Source organism: Panthera uncia, chromosome A2 (genome assembly GCF_023721935.1).
Source record: "Panthera uncia isolate 11264 chromosome A2, Puncia_PCG_1.0, whole genome shotgun sequence".
NCBI lineage: Eukaryota > Metazoa > Chordata > Mammalia > Carnivora > Felidae > Panthera > Panthera uncia.
In genome coordinates, this window is record NC_064816.1 from 62,177,803 (window position 1) to 62,183,802 (window position 6,000).

The window sequence follows — 6,000 nt, forward strand, 5'->3', positions numbered from 1 at the left end:
AGGTTATTGCACGAGGAGGCCCTGGAGGAATCCCTCCAGCATCTGTGTCTGAGCCCCACTGTGGCCTCGGAGAGCCACCTGCCCAGGCTTCCCCGCCAGACTCCATAGGCACAGAGGTGGCTCGTGTCCCGTACAGAGGGCAGGTTTGAAAGTCCAATGGATGAGAGGCACACGGCCGTGTGTTCCCTGCCCGGGAGTCAACCGGTTTTCCCTTCACTCCCTGAACCCCCAGCACCTCCCCCCACCGTCCCCCTAAGCTCTCTTCCCCATGGTGGTATGGGTATAAGCAGACATACGTTCTCAGACACGAGGGCAATCATTCTTTCTAAGGATTCTACCCAGGAGGTGTCCACCCCACATGGAAAGCTGTGCCCCCTGGCCGTGTGGTTGCCCTCCCCGGCTCCTGCACTGAGCAGTTCTGGAGCGGGGGGGGGGGGGCACCGAGGCAGCCCTCCCCACCCCTCACCACCCTCCTGGGGAGGCAGCTCCCATGGTCTGGTCTCTGTGGACTGGAACCTTCCTCTCTGGCTCCTGGCAGAAAGGGCGCTCTGAAAACAAAACCAGAACACCGAGAAAGCAGGGACCCCCCCGCAGAGTACCTGAGTCCTGATGGCTGTGCTTTAAGTAGACAGGGTCCAGCTTAAAGGCTCCGATTAGGTCTGTCCTCTTTTTCACCCTGGTTTGAGAGAACACAGGGTGGGGCTTAATGAGGAAGCCACTGGGACAAGCCCCCCCGCAGCCCCTCCCTCCTGGTCCCTCTTCCAGCAGGCTCAGCACAGGCACACCCGCTTTGGGACGCTTCCCTGGGACCCCGCTCTGCCAGCGCATCCCTCACCTGGGTGCCCGACACCCACAGGACCCCAGCACCTGAGGGGGCGGCATCATAAAAAATAAATCTTTGCTTTCCATCCCTGGTTCCTGGCACACAACTCTTAAAACCCTTGGAATCTCTTGGAGGGTGAAGAATGGCTTTGGTAAGCCAAGGAGAAGACAGGTGACTGTCCTCCCCCTGCCCCCTGGGGAGCTTCAGGGCCCCTTGGGGGCCGGTTGCCAGGGAAACCAAGGAGATTTGAGGCTGGAACTCTGAGCCCTACCCCCAGTCTCTGGGGTGGGGGTGGTCACAGGAGAGGGAGGGACTTGAGACTGAGTTAACCACCAATGACCAACGACGCAATCAACCATACCTACGTGGTGAAGGACGGGGTTGGTGATACATCAACGTGCCAGGACGGAGCCACAGCCGGGGAGGACAGGGAGGCTCTGTGTCCTCTACCCACACCCATACCTTGTCCTGCACATCCCTTCCCTCTGGCTGCTCGCTCATTTCCTTTGTGACAGATCAGCAAATGTAAGTCGCGCAACTTTCTGAGAGCTCGAAGCTGTTAGCAAATTATCAAATCTGAAGGAGCGGGGGGTTCGCGGGAACCCCCAACTTTACAGCAAGCTGGACAGAAGGGCGGGAACCTTTGGACCTTGTGGGACCGAGCCCCTCTACCTGTGGGGTCTGTGGGGACTCCAGATGGTTAGCGTCAGAATGGAGTCCCATTACGGGATGCCCAGTTGGTGTCCAGAGAGCTGGTGAACTGGCGTCAGGAAGCAAAACCCAACAGGGGAACATTTGTCCCCTCTGTCGGTCCAGGCTTGGCATCGGGCCACTGGCAGGCATCACCAGCGTGTGCGGGATGAACAGGGGCCAGAGGTGAGGCGTTCCTACCGCGAACCACCCTCAGATTCGGTACAAATGATGGTCCCGGATAACCCAGGTCACCACTCTCCTCTGGGCTGGGGTTTGAGGTCTGAGCCTGACGATAATCGCCTCTCTGCCTCATCTGGCAGCATGGACACCGTCTCAAAGCAATCTTATGGCAAATGGACCATGCTTAGGGCAAACCGGGGAAGAAACGTCCGTCTGACAGTAGCTTGGGCTTGAACGCAAATACCGTGTGGACGAGTCCGTGCGATAGAAAACCAGAAAGCATGAAATAGCACGTCGGGATGTGACTCAGCCACAACGAGGAAGGACCAAGAGCCCAGATGTACTTAGGAAAAGCAATGGAAGTGTTATTTCTTCAAAGAGTTAGAAGGCAGACTATGTCAATAAGCAATAATAAGCTGTCGGGGGCTGGCTTGGCCTTTGACCTGTGCAAGAAAATGGATTGCACCTGACCTTATGCATGGGCATCTAGGAATTCTAGTACATTCTGGGCAGTATACGAGGGAGCCCTGGCACAGCTCCCTTTGGTCTCTCTGTACCGGAGAACACTCTGTGCGTAGCCTTAAAGAGGGACAGCGAGAGAGAAGGGGGTAGAACTCCGTCCTTTGTAAATGAAGATCACATTCTCCTTCCCACTGAGGCCAGCGATGACCCCGGAGCCTGTGTGTTTTTAATCAAAACATTTGCGCGGTGTTAAAGCCATGCAAAAAAGTGTAAATAATAATACCCACAGCTCGCTGAGTATGACACAAAACCCGAGCACTGTTAAATCTGTAGGTCCCTCGCCTTGCCGTCCTTGGAGGAGGCTACGGGGCCGCCTGTGGGTCCGCCACTCCCAGGGAGTTCTACAGAATTCTCTGCACAAATTCCTTCATAACCTATGGTATTGTTTTGCACGTTTCTAAATGGTGCACGTTTCTAAATGGTTTCTAATAAGTTGCTCAAAAATAAATCACATCAGGGGGCGCCTGGGTGGCTCAGTCGGTTAAGCGTCTGACTCTTGATTTTGGCTCCAGTCATGATCTCACGGTCTGTGAGGTCGAGCCCCACATTGGGCTCTGAGTGTGGAACCTGCTTGGGATTCTCTCTCTCTTCTGCCTCTCTGTCTCTCAAAATAAATAAATAAACGTTAAAAAAAAGAATAGGTTTCCTGTAATATTTTTGGTAGATATCTCTCATCAGATTGAGAAAGTTCCCTTCTGTTCCTATTTTACTTAAAACTTCTGTTTCGCGGGGATGTAGAATTTCACCTGATGCTTTTTCTGCATCTAATACAATGATGACTCTTCCCTCCTTGACTCTTTACATGGCACATGACATTTCAAAACCTTCTAATAGCTGTGAACCACCCCAGAGTAGCTGGAATAAACACATTTGGTCATGATATACTATCTCGTTTTCCTGAAACATCACTACATGCTAATATTTGACTTCAAAATTTTCATATTGGAATTTGTGAGTGAAACAAACTTTGTTTTTCTTTCTTTCCTTTTCTTTCCTTTTCTTTTCTTTTCTTTTCTTTTCTTTTCTTTTCTTTTCTTTTCTTTCTCCATACCTTTTTTTGTTCCCTCAGCCTCTCATCTGGTTTTAGAATCCAAGATGGCCTAACTTATGATATGACAGTGGGAGTGTGTCCTCCTTACTGTTTTCTGTGAGGTGCATTTATGATCAGACTGATAAATGCCTTCACAGCTTGGTAGAGTTTGCTCTCAGGAGAATTTGGATGCTTCCGTTGTGTGAAAAATTTAACTTCTGACAATAATTTAATAACTATATCGAATATAGCTATATTAAAGTAGTTGTATATAATTGTCTTTAATAGCTGTAAGATTTGGGGCATTTTTCTATTTATTCTGGAGCATATTCATATGCTTGATGTGGCCATTGAATGCGGACATTCGTAGGCAACGTTGGGCATGACATTTGACAGTGTTGCAAAAGGAAGGCTATTTAGGGCTGGGTGTCTCAGTCGGTTGAGCGTCCGACTCTTGATTATGGCTCAGGTCATGATCCCAGGGTTTTGAGATCCAGCCCTGCCTCAGGCTCTGTGCTGAGTGTGGAGCCTGCTCGGGATTCTCTCTCCCTCTGCCCCTCTCCCCGATCATGCGCTCTCTCCCTCTCTCTAAAATGAAATAAAATAAAAATAAATAAATAAGAGCTTCTTGCTTTAAGAAAAAAAAAAGGAAGTTTGGGGTGCCCAAGTGGCTCAGTCAGTTAAGCGTCCAACTTTTGGTTTCAGCTCAGGTCACGATCTCACAGTTTGTGAGTTCAAGCCCTGTATCAGGCTCTCTTGCTGTCAGCACAAAGCCCACTTTAGCTTTAGGTAACTCTGTCTCCCTCTCTTTCTGTCCCTCCTCTGTGCTTTCTCTCTCCAAAATAAGTAAACACTTAAAAAAAATTTTGAAGGGCACCTGGGTGGCTCAGTCGGTTGAGTGTCTGACTTCGGCTCAGGTGGCGATCTCAGAAGTTCTTGAGTTTGAGTCCCGCGTCGGGCTCTGTGCTGACAGCTCAGAGCCCAGAGCCTGCTTCCGATCCTGTGTCTCCCCCTCTCGCTGCCCCTCCCCCACCTCTCTTTCTCTTTCTTTCAAAAATAAATATACATTAAAAATATGTTTTTAATTTTTTTTTTTAAAAAGGAAGGCTATTTAAACAGAGAGATGTGTGCGAGCACACACACACACACACCTGCACCCCCACACACGCACACACGCACACGCGGGCACACACAGAACCGGCCTGTGAAGGTGGCCGTGTCACCTCCCGCTGAATGGGCCTCATGGGACAGAAACTGTCCCCCTGCCACCAGACATATTCCTGAGGGAGGGTCCTGGGGGATGGGGGAAGGGGACTCCTGTGTTGTTTGGGAGTCTACATTGTCTTTTTCTAAGCCTACAATACCGCGTAAGGCTCACGGAATGAGGGCTCATGGAATGAGGGCTCATGGTACGTCCTGGTGCCAGTCGGTGACCAAGAAAACTTTCAAGATGTGGCACGGCGCCAAAGTGCAAAGAAACCAAAAAGATACGTAGAAAACTGTGCATTAGCACTTATAAAGCAAGTTCTAGAATCAAGTGTTATATAACTACAGTGATTGACCATCTTCCCAAGAAACCCAGTGTAACAGAAGCGTGCAAACGCTGTGAAACTATTTGTGATAAAACTTAATTTTTATTTGCAAAAAGACATCAAGCCTCTTTTTAAAGGTAGACTAGGGGCGCCTGGGTGGCTCAGTCGGTTAAGCGGCCGACTTCGGCTCAGGTCACGATCTCGCAGTTCGTGAGTTCAAGCCCCGCGTCGGGCTCTGTGCTGACAGCTCAGAGCCTGGAGCCTGTTTCAGATTCTGTGTCTCCCTCTCTCTGACCCTCCCCCATTCATGCTCTGTCTCTTTCTGTCTCAAAAATAAAATAAATGTTAAAAAAAAAAAATTAAAAAAAAAAAGGTAGACTAAAACATGTCCTGGGTGAATCTGAGGCTTTCTTTGGAGAAAAATCTGATGCTAAAGAGATAGTAAGGTCTGAGCAGAACGGCTTATATTTACATATAAAAGATTCAAAACACCAAATGAACAATAAAAAAACTTATGAACAGAATAATGAAATCATTATGAAATGTATTCACTGTGCTTATAATGACGTGCAGGTTTTAGAAACTCCAATTATCTTGTCCATTTCAATATTTAGAGAAAATAACCAATGTATTTACTTTAAATTACAGACTAACCACTGGCAAAATTTCATTAAACAAAAAAGAGACTCTTCTGATTTTAAGAAGTACAAAACAGCCAGTGAGAGCAATAAAAAAAAAATCCATTTATATCTTACTTGTCGTATGAGCAAAAAATTTAAATACGTCTATAAAAAAATTCCCAGTTTAGGATGATTTGTTTGCTTTCAGCTCTTAGGGGGTCTAAAGAGATGCCTGCCCCTTCCGAAATCTGGTTTTTAACGAGCGTCTTGCTACCTGTATTCTGTTGTGTTGACACCTCATTTTATTGCAATAACCTCTTAGAATAGCAAAACATAGGTATTTGAGTCCACGGATGTTCAGGACAGTGAGCAGAAGGCTCTGAGTAGGCTCTCAGCCTTCACTGTCTGCCCAATGCCCGTCACCACACTGCCCATGAGCACGAGGGACCACTCACCTTGGAGAGGGACCACCCACATTGGAGAGGGACCACCCACCTTGGAGAGGGACCACCCACCTTGGGAAGGGACCACCCACCTTGGAGAGGGACCACCCACCTTGGAGAGGGACCACCCACCTTGGGAAGGGACCACCCACCTTGG

At 48.7% G+C, this 6,000-nt stretch overlaps 1 protein-coding gene across 1 annotated transcript in view; it reads right to left on the reverse strand.

The window, feature by feature from the left end:
* Window positions 1–6,000, reverse strand: part of DDC (dopa decarboxylase) — a 65,085-nt gene that overhangs the window by 17,656 nt on the left and 41,429 nt on the right. The window contains exon 9 of the mRNA XM_049641267.1: window positions 600–676. Within this exon, the coding sequence (XP_049497224.1) occupies window positions 600–676 (77 nt within the window). The remainder of the gene's footprint in view (window positions 1–599; window positions 677–6,000) is intronic.